Raw genomic sequence first — 13,697 nt, 5'->3', positions numbered from 1 at the left:
CAACAAACATTAAAGATAAATACAGTCATCCCTTGGTGTGCATGGGGAACTGGTTTCAAGATCCCCACTCCAGAATACCAAAATGTTCAAGTCCTTTACATAAAATGGTAATACATCCTCCTGTATATTTTAAATCATCTTAAGAGTACTTATAAGATCTAATACAATGTTTACCAATTGTATTATATATTAATGCTACGTAAATACTTGTTATAATGTCTTGTTTAGGGAATAATGACAACAACAAAAGTCTATACATGTTCAGTGTAAATTCCAGTGCCATTTTAGATGAAAGCAGATGGCTAGCCTTGATCAAATATTTATAAGTTATGAACCTACAAACTGAATAGTTACTAAGCATTACAAAGAGGATATGTAAATAATATAGTTACCTTAAAGAGACAAAAACGTCGCGGATTAAACTTATCTTTTCCTTTTCTGTCTTCTAATGATAGAAAAGTAATTAACTGTTCAACAAATTTAGGATCAGAAAAATGATCAAATATAATCTGTTCTGCCTATAAAGTTAAAAAAAAAAAAGAACAATATTCAGGGTTTAAAATCTACTTAAATACATGATTCTGAAAAAGTTAAAATTACAAGATTTTGATAGTCAAAAGCAGGCTGTATTTTTGTTTCAATGAATTTTTTGTTCTCATAGATAACAATGATTTCTAAAACCAACTATCTCCCTCTAAAAACGCTAAAACAGTAAGAATAAGTTTTCCTTCAGATTCTCAAGTTTGAATCCTATTTCTCACACTGTGAATTAAAAATCAACAAATGTTCTGCTTGGTAAATGAAGACTGAAAGCAACTGTGACATCTGGTGTGCAATTTGTTAAAATCCCCAAAACTATAAATCAAGCCCCAACAAATCACTTCCATATTTATAAAACACCAGAAGTTAAAAGGTAAACCAACCGTTCAGAACCAGAAAAAGTTACAACACCATTAACTTGAGGAATACATCAACTTAAAAACCCTTGTCAACTTTCTTTTTTCTTTTCTTTTTTTGGGACAGGGTCTCACTCTGTCACTCAGGCTGGAGTGCAGTGGTGTGATCATGGCTCATTGCAGGTAATCAGGTAATTTTCCCACCTTAGCCTTCCAAGTAGCTGGGACTAGAGGTGTGCACCACTACGCCCAGCTAATTTTTGTATTTTTTGTAGAGACAGGGTTTCGCCATGTTGCTCAGGATAGTCTCAAACTCCTGGGCTCAAGTGATCCATCTGCCTCAGACTTCCAAAGTGTTGGGATTACAGGCATGTGCCATGGCTCCCAGCCAAGTCAACTTTCAAAATGAAGTAAATTAAATGAAGTTTAAGTCAAGTTTTAACTGAAATCTACCAGTATGTGTTTATGGAGTACCCATAATTTATATGCAATAGAAAACTAAAAATCAGTCATTAACTTTTCCTTTAAAACACTTGTAACAGAACTGATACAAGAAATGAGCAGCAAACTACATAAAGCAGTAGCCAAGGGAGTGCTGAATGGGGTAGTAACTCAGTCTTAGATACATCAAGATCTATGTCAACTGGCACTGGTATAAAGGGGTTGGGGAGAATGGATTACACAGTCACCAATATTTATGCAGCGCTATACTGAAAAACACAACTTGTATTAAGAAAAAAAAAGAAAAAGAAGAACTGAAGTGAGGTTGAGATAAATCAGTGGCCCAAAATAAGATGCATTTGAACCATGGTGAAATGGAATGCTTACCTCTGTCATATCCTCCCTGCTTCTGCCAAGCTTAGGCTGCTCTTCCACACCAGCATAAACAACCATATTCCTATATAGTAAGAGTTCATATTTATCATACGCATAGAAAAAAATATTAGAGCTTCATGGATAGAAAGCATTAGAAGGCACTTTTAATGAACTCTAACTAGATGCTAAGTTTGGGGAGATGAGTACAGCAGTAACAGTCTAGGCCTTAAAAATCTATCAGATCACTGTGTCCTAATGACAAATGGAGTTAATAAGGAGAGAAAAGTATGTATTTCTCTGGGCTGGTTTAGGCATGTGTATTATTAATAGGTAGGAATATAATTTAGAGCAGCTATTAATAACCTCCTTAGCCATATAACCATGGGATTCAGAAAGGCTAAGGGTTTTCATACAAGGAAAGAGGCAGGAATGAGGCGTAGCATTGGCAGGAGCAAAAGAAAGAGAGGACTAGGGAAGGGGAAAGATAAAAGAACCTTCAAGTGCCTCTGAACCTCCCCAGAAACTGAAATATGATAAAACAGTTATATCAAAGGCATTTAATGATAAGATACACAGTAAGTTACTTACTTTGGCCAGGTGTAGTATCCCCAGTGAGTTTTTTCCACAAAGCAACTTGACTCCCATTCTTTTTTAGTTCTTGGTAAAGTTTTGCTATCATAATGCAACCAATGATTATCAGGTCTATCACCAGCAATAATTTGGGTGGGTTTAGGATATCCACCTAAGGAAAAGACAATCACATTTGATGAATTTAAAAACATTCACCCAACAGTTATTCTCAAATTTCAATCAACAGTACCAGTGTAACTTTGTCTTCACAATACAACACTATTAAAATTCTCTCAAGACAAGGTAACATATGTATGAGCAATTGGGGGCACATTTCAAAACAGAGAAGATGGGATTATCTACTAAATTTTGTTGAATCAGTTATTTTGGGGGAAAAGATCAAGGATGAAACTTACTTCATTCCTTTTACCAAAATTAAATGGATTAATTTTGTTTAAACTATTTAGATTTGAAATAATAATTCCAGACTTACAGAGCTCAAAGAATTCCCACATAACTTTCACTGAGACACCCAAATTTTAACATTTTGATATTCTCTCTCTCTCCACACATACTTATCAAAACTATGAGTATCAACTGCAGACATCATCTCAAATAATCAAAATACAATTCTCAAAGTTTACATTAATACAGTAAAATTATTTCATCAACAGACTTTACTCAAATTTGGACGGCTGTCCCACTGAATGTACTTTACATTTAAAAAAATTTTTAAACATTTTCTTCTGGACTATAATCCAATCCAGGATTAAACATTGCATTAAAGGAAACTAAAGATACCATACAATTGAAATGCAATGTTTTAATCCTGGATTGTAGACCAGAAAAAAATGGTTTTTTCTTCTGAAAAATTCTGGTAATACAATAAGGTATGAGGAAGAAAATTCACCTTGTCCCTATAATCCCACCACCCAAAGAGAAACATTTAACAAATTAGTAACAGCAATTTAAGTCTTTGAAATACAGTTGATGAAATAATTAGTATAATTGCTTAGTGGGTGACATAAATAATTTGAAGGCAGAAAGAATCAATCTATTTTTGTAGATAGTTATCACTGGCTTTTACTAAGTCAACTGTTTCCTTCATAATGTTATTTCATATTTTGTGTTAATATCCATAGAACAATATTTGAGGTCAAGAACTAAAATGTATACATGTCAAGAAAATTTTCTGAGTTTTATTGGAAAGTACTATTAATTACTTCTGGTAGTACTCACTGATTTCACATGGGTTAATGGTCAGCTTTTTGTGGGTTCTTTTTAGCTGTTTAAGGATACCAGCAACAGCTGAGATAGCCATCTAGAAAAGAAAAAACACACAATTATAAAAAAAACTTAAATCACTTAACTGGTTGCTTGCTCTACTCAAAGGAGAAATCGATTCTGTTTCTTTAAAAAAACACCTCACCTATTGACATCTGGCAGTACAGCCATGTGAGTGCTAAATCTGACTTAGAATAAATCACAGGCAGTTCTTACTCTACCCATGCTAGTCTCTCCTCCTAGAAAACTTTGACCCTTTCTTTGTTAAACCAATACCTGCTCATTCTTCAAATCTTAGCCTCCAGGTATTTTATTTTATTTTTTTTTAGACGGAGTTTTCACTCTTGTTGCCCAGGCTGGAGTGCAATGGCACAATCTCGGCTCACCACAACCTCCCCATCCCGGGTTCAAGCGGTTCTCCTGCCTCAGCCTCCCGAGTAGCTGGGATTACAGGCATGCGCCACCACGTCCAGCAAATTTTGTACTTCTGGTAGAAACGGGGTTTCTCCATGTTGGTCAGGCTGGTCTGGAACTCCCAACCTCATGTGATCTACCTGCCTCAGTCTCCCAAAGTGCTGGGATTACAGGATTGAGCCACCAAGCCTGGCCCAGCCTCAGGGTATTTTTAAAGGTCGTTCTCCAATGCTTCAGCTTAGGCCATCTCCCAATCCCTCACCTCACCTCTGACACTTGGAGAGTACAAAACTGTACCCTCAGGTTTCTTACCCCTCCCGAAACACTGCACATCTAATTTTTTAATTTTTCAATCTTTCCCATTAGCCTATAAACTTATTTCCTGCTATATTCCCAGTGTTTAAACACACAGTGCCTAAGCATGTCCTTATATATTTGTTAGATGAATCATTATCATCTCTGAACCAACGGGGTAGATTTCAAATCAATATACTTCAAGATATTTATTAACCAAGTGTGTACTGTTTGTGAAGAATTTAAAGACTTCAGGTCACGTACATAGTCTCAAACCCAAGACTGTAGCTAAAACAAGGTATGTACCTTCCGAACTACAATTGCATCATGGTTGAGATTCTCAACAAAAAACCGTATGGCACGAAGAGGCAACACTCGGTCATCTCTCAGCAGTAGAGACAGAAGCCCAATGCCTATATGTTCAAATTTCCAGGGCCTTAAAAGGAGGAAAAATGACAAAGCATACCACACATAAAACCACTTGAAAAAAAAAAAGAAAGTATGTGAAACACCTTATAATTTTAAGTTTCTCAAGAATTAAAATAGGTCTACTGAAGAACGCTGCTTCTATCATTAATCCCAAACTTTCCCTCCATCTCTTTTCCTCTTAATCTGCTTACAAATACACAAATCAGAACACAACTTTTTGTGACATAGTCATTCATAGCCTTCCTTGTAGAAAACTCCTATAGTATTTAAGATAAATGCTGTGAGAATTACAAAAATCTTTTGTACTTACAGGTTTCTTTGCTCCACACCATCTAGCAAGGTGTCTACCAAATTTTCATAGTTCCTTTAAAAAAAAAAAAAATCAGGTGAGGTATTACTTTACTATAATACTAAAATGAACATCAAAAAATATAATAGAAATGCAAATTCTAGCCAAATTCACCCTCCTTCCCCACTTACTTCTCACCACCTGACTGTAAAGGGCCTGGTGACAAGCAAGCCAGAATGAAAGCAGACAGGTGAACAGAGATGCTGGGAAAAGCTCATGAGAGGATAGGGAGAGTGAACTCAACTTTTCCTGAGTGGACATGCACAAGTAACTCTGTAAGTAGTAATCAATTAATTGGGAGTGGTACACACACACACACACGATACAGCCTATGAAATATATTACATAGGCTGTAAGAATTTATTATTTATACACATTTTAGAAAACAACAAAGAGGCATATTCATATACTAATTATAAGGCAAAGACAAAATCAAATTAGGAAGACTCTTGCTTGAGTGTCATCACTGAAGGATTTAAGTGCTTTGGTACCAAGAATCCAAAAACAGTTTATTAAAATCCTGATACCAAATTTGACCAAAAAGTCATTATTATTATATGAACTATAAAATGATACATCTGCTAAACTTGAATTTAGGAATTAATGACTGATATGTACCAGTTACGTAGTTTCTGAAATATTACTACCTTAAAAAAGAAAGAAAGAAAGATAACTGACTAGAAAAAAAAAAGGTATGACAGTGAAATAACTTTTTGTTTTATTTGAGACAGGGTCTTGCTCTTTTACCCAGGCTGAAATGCAGAGGCACAATCTCTGCTCACTATAACCTCTGCCTCCCAGGTTCAAGCGATCCTCCTTAGCCCCCTAAGTAGCTGGGGCTGTAGGCACATGCCACCATACCTGGCTAATTTTTGTATTTTTTGTATAGACAGCGTTTCACCATGTTGCCCAGGCTGGTCTCGAACTCCTTAGCTCAAGCGATCTTCCCACCTCAACCTCCCAAAGTGCTGGGATAACAGGCAAAAGCCACCACGCTTGACCTTATTTTTAAGATGGTGTTTTATACCTCCATAGCTTACAAAGAAAAAACAGGAATCTTTGTAATAACTATCTCTCGATTTCTTTGTATTTTTTTCAGAAGTCAATCTGTAAACATCATTAAGCAATTATGGTATACATCTATATTTTAGAGATGTTAAAAACTTACTATCGGCCAGGCGTGGGGGCTCACGCCTATAATCCTAGCACTTTGGGAGGCTGAGGTGGGCAGATCACTTGAGGCCAGGAGTTCGAGACCAGCCTGGCCAATGTGGTGAAACCCTGTCTCTACTAAAAACACAAAAATAGCCCGGTGTGGTGGTGCATGCCTGTTATCTCAGCTACTCGGGAGGCTGACACATGAGAACAGTTTAAACCTGGGAGGTGGAGGTTGCAGTGAGCCATGATCGTCTCACTGTACTCCAGCCTGGGCAACAGGGCAAGACTCTGTCTCAAAAAAAGCCAAAACTTACTATCTATATGTCATCTATTGAAGTACACCATTCATCAATTACCTTAGGGCATCAGCATTCTTTTCTTGTTGGCGTTTAATTCCTTCCTTAATTTTTTCTGGGCTAAGCAATATCTGGTTGATAGAGGGGTTTTTTGACTGTTGAAGTAATTCCGCTATTTCAACACATGACTTTGGAATCTTGTTGAAAAGAAAAAAGCAGGAAAAAAAAATGAAGTTCTGATGCATACTACCTGAACGAACCTTGAAAATGTTAAGTGAAAGAGGCCAGACACAAAAGTCCACATATTTTATGATTCCATTTATATGAAATATCTAATAACAGGAAAATTTACTGAAAAAGAAAGTGGTTTCCAGGGCTTTGGGGTATGGAAGAATGGGAAGCGACTGCTATTAGGTACTCATTTTGTTTTGGGGCAATGAAAATATTGTGGAGGCCAGACATGGCGGCTCATTTCTGTAATCCCAGCACTTTGGGAGGTCAAGGTGAGGGGACTGCTTGAGGCCAGGAGTTTGAGACCAGCCCTGGGAACACAGCAAGACCCCTGTCTCTCTTAAAAAAAAAAAAAAAAAAAATTTTAAATTAGCTGGGTGTGGTGGTGCACACCTATAGTCCTAGTTACTAGGAAAGTTGAGGCAGGGGATGATTATGCCACTGCACTCTAGCCTTGGGGGACAGAATGAAGCAGAATGAGAATGAGAAACAAACAAAAAGGAAAATGCTCTGGAATTCAAGTGGTTACACAGCCCTGTGACTATACTATTGTGCATACAACCTGTCCATATTAAAAGGGTGATATTTATGATATGTGAATTACATCTCAATTAAATTTTTTTCTAAAAAATAAAGTATAATCTAAAGACAGTTGCAAACAGCAACGCTATGTTTGATTTAAAAGGAATATATTTAGAACAGTGGTTTTTAAACCAGGGGAGAGATGTCAACCATAGTCACTTTAAGGCAGAGGTGGATTCTGCTGTGCTCATCCTTCTTTTACTCACCCCCATGTTCTGAGGGGGTAAAAATACAGATTTGCAGGTTCCTAGAAAACCTGCTATAACTCGCAACCTGAGCACCACTGAAAGTTATATTCTTTAGTCTTTCATTTGTCAAATCATTCAATTTTAGTTTTCTTCGCTATAAATTACAGACCCGGACCCAGTAGTCGATCTTTTGTGACTTTGGCTAGCATGGTAAACCTCGTTAAATATAATTAAGTCTTTGAAAAATGAAGCTGTGGACACACACAAAATAAGGGTAAATATAACAAATCAGTAAGCCTTTGTGGAGCCCTGGCTGTCTCCCCACCATGCTCCAACTTGCTACTCTACCTTGTTATCTATGAAAGTACTTAATGATCAATGAAAGTACAAAAAGCAAACAGGCAACAAATGCTTTTTTAAAAAAAACACTGGACTCAAATGCCAAGAATATTATTGCTGGAAAAAGGGCAAGAAAAATAAAGGGCATTTTAACAAGGCGGGATTTCCACTAAAACTTGAATGAAAGAATGACATTGCTTACTGTGAAGTCCAAGCCAATTGTTTCATACTGCCTATGAATCTTTTCTGCAAGATCATCAAACAGTCTCACTATTGATGGCTTTTCCAGGGACATTGCTTGGCTAAGGCCTGAAGAAACAATCGCTGGCCAAGTCTGTACAATACAGTCCCAATCATGAAGGTTTGCCAAGCACACACCACTGTGATTTCCAAGGAGACAGTACAAGGCACCCTGCAGAAAAAAATATATACATATGTTTACATGGGAAATAAGAGGCATCGTGTAGTTGTAGCCAACACACCTACATGTTGATTTTAAATGAGTATTGATTACTTAAATGCTTAACATTGGTTAGTAAAATATATTCACACATTGAACATGTTACTTTTTAGAAACTTTAACTTGACATTTAAGTGGCATCCGTTAATATTTTCTCTAAGTCATTTAATACAGAGTTTGGGACAGGTGAGGTGGCTCACGCCTGTAGTTCTTGCATTTTGGGAGGCCAAAGCAGGTAGACCGGTTGAGCTCAGGAGTTTGAGAGCCTGGGCAACATGGTGAAACCTCTTCTCTACAAAAAATCAAAAATTAGCGGGGCATGGTGGCACACACCTGTGGTCCCAGCTCCTCAGGAGGCTGAGGTGGGAGGATCACTTAAGCCCAACAGGTCGGAGGCTACAATGAGCTGTGCTTATGCCACTGTACTCCAGCCTAGGTGACACAGCGAGACCCTGTCTCCAAAAAGAAAAAAAGAAATTGCTCAAAGAATGGCTACTAATAAGGTAGTAAAGAAATGTAAGGATGTTTCTAAGAACATATATTCCATAGTAATTTTCTTCAAGTATATCATAAAAACCACAAAATGTGCCACTCTTAAAATTTTAGGGTCTAATGTTTGGTGTTTGAAATAATTTATTAAATAGTAGTTAACACTCGGTTGCTGAGTAATTTACAAAGTACATAAAAACTATATTGTGTATTTATTACTCATGAAAGTCCAATTAACCACAATGATTCTGATGATAGCAGGTATCCTTTGATGACAGCAGGTATCCTTTCTAAAGTGCTTTTTCATAAAAAGAGTTAGTAGTATCAAAATATTTTGATTTTCTTTTTTTTTTTTTTTTTTTTTTTGAGGCAGATTCTTGCTCTGTCGCCCAGGCTGGAGTGCAGTGGCACAATCTTGGCTCACTGCAACCTCCGCCTCCCGGGTTCAAGCGATTCTCCTGCCTCAGCCTCCTGAGTAGCTGGGATTACAGGAGCCCGCCACCACGCCTGGCTAATTTTTGTATTTTTAGTAGAGATGGGGTTTCACCGTGTTGGCCAGGCTAGTCTAGAACTCCTGACCTTATGATCTGCCCACCTCGGCCTCCCAAAGTGCTGGGATTACAGGCATGAGCCACCGTGCCCGGCCAATATTTTGATTTTCAACTCACCTCACCTGATTCCAATCTAGCTTGTTACTGACTTTGTATTCCACTCCTCTCCACAGGTTCTCCATAAGGTCACTCATAACCTGGATTTTGTTGATCTAATAGATATTTTTCGATTGTACTTGACCTCTCTAATTTTGTCCATTTAAACTGCTCTCATTAAGTCAACAACAGGATAGTCAATGAGTCAAACCTACAAGACTCTTGAATTATACATCTGCACCGGGGGTCAGCAAATATTTTCCATTTGCTCTGTCTCAACTACTCTTCTCTGTCACTGTAGAGTGAAAGTAGCCATACATAATACATAAAGAAATGAACATGACTGTGTTTCAACAGAAGTTTTAAAAAAGCAAACTTTTACTTTTACAAAAGCAAACAGCAACTGAGCCTGGGCTATGGTTTATTGACACCTCTGTCTTACAAGCTTCATGGAACATGTTTAGGGTTCATCTTCATTATCTCCAAAAAAACAAAGAATGTACTCACTGACTCTTCCTTCTAGAAAGACCTCTTTCTGCCTTCTGTGATTCTTCCCTACTTCTTGATACCTTTCTGACCTCTCCAGTGTCACTCAACTCTTCTATTGGCTTCTAAAGGAGTTTCTCAACATATGCCCCTTGGTCCTCTTCTTAATCTCCTCCTAGGCTTTCTTATCCATGCCCATAGATTTCAATTATCATCAACATACATGGAAATGGTATCTTCGGACTCAGATGTCTAACTGCCCACTTGACGGTGCTCTTAGTTCACTGGAACCACTTCAAATTAAACTAGTCCAAATTAACTATTGTCATCATCTATTCTACTCTCGCTCTCTCTGATGTGCCCAACAACTAGTTGTACGATCCAAAAGCTTAGTAATTTTGACATTTCCTTTTTTCAGTCCCCTCATGTTCAATCACCAAGTCCTACCTGTTCTCACTCTTAATTCACTCTCAATCTATTTCTTTCTACCTGACAGTATAAGCAATCATTATATATTACCTATACTCTATTACATCCCCATAGGATGTAGTATTTGCCTTATCCTGTATCATTTCTTTTCTTCTCTACTCCAATTACATAAGCTTTCATACCATTGCTCAAACTTACCATATTTCTTCCTTCCTGTCTTAAGCCCTTCCTTCATGCTGGTCATACTACTCTAAACTTCTTGGTCTTTCATCCCTCTCTGCCACAGGCCAGCCAGACTACTTGGCCACTAGCACTCAAGTTCAACAATTCTTTTCCTCAGGGAAGTCTGCTTCTTACATTTTCTTCATCATAATACTGATCACAAACAGAGGTAAATAAGTAAATAATGAGTCTCCTCATATCGGTATGAAACAAAGATTATACCTTTTTAAAGGTGAATCGTGTTGATATCTTCAATTTACTTTGAAATACATAAAAAAACTGAACAGATATGTGATAAAACAAATATAGCAAAATCTTAAATATAGAACCTCAATGGTGAAGATATGGATGTTTACTGTAGAATTCTTTCAACTTTTCAGTATGTTTGAAAATGTTTACAATAAAACAGAAAAAAATCCCTGTACCTTGAATTGCTGCTGTGTAACATCTTGTCTATCAGGCCTTAAGAACTCCAAAACCAAGGGAATGATATCTCTGCAACAGAAGTTATATGCTCCCAAGGCAGCAAAAAATGTTTGCTGAGCCTTATTTCTCACCTGGAGGAAGTATTATTAACAAAGGACTTTTATTATATATTAAAGTACAAAGCAGTTTAAAACAAATTTCAAAAACAATAATGATAATTTACATGTTTTTCTCATTAACAAAAGAAATCTCAAAGCAAATATCCTAAAAAACAAGTAAATGATTATCTTTACTTATATCAAAAGGAAAGCACATTACCACCGACCATATCCATGGTTTAGGTTACACTGACTGAAATATGTTTGATAAAAGCGAGACTGAATGGAACCAATATGCATTTGCTCAGTAACATAGCTAAAAGTAACCAGCGTACTATTAAACTTTTTATTCTGAATTACTCTTCATATGAAGAGCCAGATTTTCTCTTCTGTCCACACAAGGAAAATTAAAGAATTTCCAGGAGGAACTTAAATAAACCAAAACAGACACATAACAACTTAAAATTTTTAAGGCAAACCTTAAGCACAATCTCACATATTTTTGACCCAAACAAAACATTAAATATAAATTTACAACTTATGAACTAGTTAAACAGTAATGGATAATAACTGGTTATAGTAGGCTGGGCACGGTGGCTCACACCTGTAATCCCAGCACTTTGGGAGGCTGAGGCAGGTGGATCACCTGAGGTCAGGAGTTAAGAGACCAGCCTGCCCAACATGGAGAAACCCTGTCTCTACTAAAAACACAAAATTAGCCAGGCATGGTGGTGCATGCCTGTAGTCCCAGCTACCGGGGAGGCCGAGGCAGGAGAATTGCTGGAACTTAGGAGGCGGAGGTTGCAGTAAACCGAGATTGTGCCACTGCACTCAAGCCTGGGTTACAGAGCGAGACTCCATCTCAAACAAACAAACAAAAAAGAGTTTGAAATATGCACAATATGTTGCTTTTCCTATAACCAGTTTTTTTTTTTTTCGCTCTGTCACCCAGGCTGGAGTGCAGTGGCGCCATCTTGGCTCACTGCAACCTCTGCCTCCCAGGGTTCAAGCAATTCTCCTGCCTTAGCCTCCCGTGTAGCTGGTACTATAGGTGCATGCCACCACACCTGGCTAATTTTTTGTATTTTTAGGAGGGTGGGGGTTTCACCATGTTGCCAAGCTGGTCTTGAACTCCTGATCTCAAGTGATCCACCCGCCTTGGCCTCCCACTCACAGTGTTGGGATTACAGGCATAAGCCACCATACCTGGCCTCAAACTCATTTTAAACATTACTTCAGAGGGAATCTCTGAGCCAGAGATTAGTTACAGGTTGAGTATCCTTTATCTAAAATGCTCAGGTGCCCGGGCATGGTGGCTCACGCCTGTAATCCCAACACTGTGGGAGGCCCAGGCAGGAAGATCGCTTGAGCCCAGGAGTTCGAGCCAGCCTGGGCAATACAGGAGACCTTGTCTCTACTAAAAATGAAAAACTTAGTCCAGCATGGTGGCGCATGCCTGTAATCCCAGCTATTCAGGAGGCTGAGATAAGATGAGCACTTGAGCTCAAGCTCAAGGCTACAAGGCTTGAGTTCAAGACGAGTTCAGGGCAGTGTATGCCTGTAATCCCAGCTATTCAGAAAGCTGAGGTGAGAAAATCGCTTGAGCTCAAGCTCAAGGCTTGAGTTCAGGGCTACAGTAGGCTGTGATCATACCGCTGCACTGCAGCCTGGGTAACAGAGACCGTGTCTTAAAAAATAAAAATAAAGTAAAATAAAATGCTCAGGACCAGAAATGTTTTGGATTTGAGATTTTTTTCCGATTTTGAAACATGTGGATTACAAACTTCCTGGGTAATCATCCCAAATCCAAAAATCTGAAATCAGTAATGCTCCAATAAACATTTCCTTCGAGCATCATGTTGGTGCTCAAAATGTTTTGGATTCTGGAGCATTTTGGGTTTCCAATGCTTAACCTGTAGCTAATTTACATTATTTTACAAACGTAGAATAATTGTTGCACATGAATCTCTTTTGCCTCCACTATCTTAAAAGACAGCCCGCACAATTCATGCGGTAGCAGCTTCCTAAAACCCAAGCATAATGTTTAGGAGGAATTATGTGGCCTTCGTAGACTGGACTTCAAAATGTGATTGAAGTGCCAGCAATATCACACTAGCACTGTCTTCCAAATTTAAGTAAATGAGAAGCAATTACAAATAGCAACATTAAGCATTATAAAAAAATGACTAGCAAACTTAGCTTGAATATATTTGCAATTTGAAAGCTGTTTTCTCTCTTTTTTTTTTTTTTTGAGACGGAGTCTCGCTATGTCGCCCAGGCTGGAGTGCAGTGGCCTGATCTCAGCTCACTGCAAGCTCCGCCTCCTGGGTTTACGCCATTCTCCTGCCTCAGCCTCCTGCGTAGGCGCCTGCCACCTCACCCGGCTAGTTTTTCGTATTTTTTAGTAGAGACAGGGTTTCACCGTGTTAGCCAGGATGGTCTCGATCTCCTGACCTTGTGATCTGCCCGTCTTGGCCTCCCAAAGTACTGGGATTACAGGCTTGAGTCACCGCGCCCGGCCTGAAAGCTGTTTTCTATGCTAACACGAGTTAAGAGAGCCTAGCTTTTGGTTCTGGTTTTAATACTTCCTGGAT

The 13,697-nt window shown here is 38.2% G+C and overlaps 1 protein-coding gene across 3 annotated transcripts in view; it reads right to left on the bottom strand.

Moving 5' to 3' along the window:
* PSME4 (proteasome activator subunit 4) overlaps nucleotides 1–13,697 on the bottom strand; it is a 107,075-nt gene that overhangs the window by 28,466 nt on the left and 64,912 nt on the right. For all 3 annotated transcript variants that reach the window (XM_015112361.3, XM_077959617.1, XM_077959618.1), the window contains exons 27-35: nucleotides 11,005–11,136; nucleotides 8,049–8,258; nucleotides 6,567–6,703; nucleotides 5,014–5,067; nucleotides 4,581–4,710; nucleotides 3,522–3,603; nucleotides 2,301–2,454; nucleotides 1,725–1,794; nucleotides 393–518 (exon numbers count right to left, since the gene is read on the bottom strand). In XM_015112361.3, the coding sequence (XP_014967847.1) occupies nucleotides 393–518; nucleotides 1,725–1,794; nucleotides 2,301–2,454; nucleotides 3,522–3,603; nucleotides 4,581–4,710; nucleotides 5,014–5,067; nucleotides 6,567–6,703; nucleotides 8,049–8,258; nucleotides 11,005–11,136 (1,095 nt within the window). The remainder of the gene's footprint in view (nucleotides 1–392; nucleotides 519–1,724; nucleotides 1,795–2,300; nucleotides 2,455–3,521; nucleotides 3,604–4,580; nucleotides 4,711–5,013; nucleotides 5,068–6,566; nucleotides 6,704–8,048; nucleotides 8,259–11,004; nucleotides 11,137–13,697) is intronic.

Source organism: Macaca mulatta, chromosome 13 (assembly GCF_049350105.2).
Source record: "Macaca mulatta isolate MMU2019108-1 chromosome 13, T2T-MMU8v2.0, whole genome shotgun sequence".
Lineage (NCBI taxonomy): Eukaryota > Metazoa > Chordata > Mammalia > Primates > Cercopithecidae > Macaca > Macaca mulatta.
The sequence above is the reverse complement of the archived record's forward strand: the minus strand, read 5'-3'. Positions and strand labels throughout refer to the sequence as shown.